The 1,258-nt window shown below is 42.9% G+C and overlaps 1 protein-coding gene across 3 annotated transcripts in view; it reads right to left on the bottom strand.

The window, feature by feature from the left end:
- RNF216 (ring finger protein 216) overlaps positions 1-1,258 on the bottom strand; it is a 115,934-nt gene that overhangs the window by 19,490 nt on the left and 95,186 nt on the right. For all 3 annotated transcript variants that reach the window (XM_010845766.1, XM_010845768.1, XM_010845767.1), the window contains one exon: positions 133-230. In XM_010845766.1, coding sequence (XP_010844068.1) covers positions 133-230 — 98 coding nt within the window. The remainder of the gene's footprint in view (positions 1-132; positions 231-1,258) is intronic.

Below are 1,258 nucleotides of genomic sequence, written 5' to 3'. Positions count from 1 at the left end.
GACTGAAGTAGCTTTGAGAGCCTGTTTTTTCACACAGCATTTACTGCCCGCCATGCCCCGCCCCCCCCACAAAGACAGGTTAATGGGGGAGTTGAGAATCAGTCAGTAGGCTCCCCAAACCATGTTACTCACATAGATGTTCGGTACTTGATGTCATCTTTTTCAGCCAGCTCCTCACAAGTGAGGCCGTTGTGCTCTTTCCAGAGTCCTTGACACTTCCTACAGGTTTCCTGGGGATAAAGGAGAGACACAAAGACAGCTCTTGGTGAAGAGATACCATATAAGTTTCCATTCAACAACAGGGAATGTGAAACAAGCTTCACTTGTCTTGAATTCTTTTGGAGGATCGCTCTCCCTTTCAGCAGGGATATTTCTTAAGACATCTCTCAACAGAAGAAGAATCATTAGAAGGAACCATGAGGAAATTTCTCTCTCTTTAGATCAAAATACAGCACTGCTCCCATCACCCAATTTGTATAAGGCTTTCTAAAAATTCCAAGAGTCGCTTGAAAAAAACATAAATCTAAAAGGATAGATTTATGTGGTCTTGGGCTTTTAAAATTAAAATGCTGTGAGCTGTTTGAGGGCTGGTTCCACCCACTATTCCAGCATTGGTCTGGCAGACACTACTTGTGTTAAAACTGAACCAAAGGACAACCTAGATTAGGATCACTAGGGGTCTTTAAGGGAGACATCCCCTCAGCCACCCCTCACTCAAAAAACATGGCTATCATCCTCCATAGCATAACTTCATTTATAAATAAAAATTTTAAAAAGTATTACTTTTTATTTGAGGACCCATCACAGTTTACAAAATATTCTCATATATGCTGGAAACTATCTTACATCAACAACAAGAATTTAAAGAAACATGAATCAAATGTAATTTCCATAAATGGAAATCACCACCGTAATAAGTACAATGAAGGAAAAGATGGTGTTATCAGCTTTGTTTGGCCTGGGGGCCAGTGAAGGCTTGAGGAAGTGGAGCCTGAGATTAGGAAGATGAGTCAAAGAAAGCAAAAGGAGAATAGCATTCCAGACAGAGGAACAGTGAGAGAAAGATGCTGGCAGAGGAAGTTGGGTAAGTTTGGTCCCTGTAGCTGGACTGCAGATACTGAAAATAGGCCTGGCGAGGCCCACTGAAGCCTGTCTGTGTGAGGCTTTGCCAGTTCAGTTCAGTTGCTCAGTCGTGTCCAACTCTTTGCAACCCCATGAATTGCAGCACGCCAGGCCTCCCTGTCCATCACCAACTCCC

This window comes from Bison bison, unplaced genomic scaffold (assembly GCF_000754665.1).
Source record: "Bison bison bison isolate TAMUID 2011002044 unplaced genomic scaffold, Bison_UMD1.0 scf7180017864223, whole genome shotgun sequence".
NCBI lineage: Eukaryota > Metazoa > Chordata > Mammalia > Artiodactyla > Bovidae > Bison > Bison bison.
The sequence above is the reverse complement of the archived record's forward strand: the minus strand, read 5'-3'. Positions and strand labels throughout refer to the sequence as shown.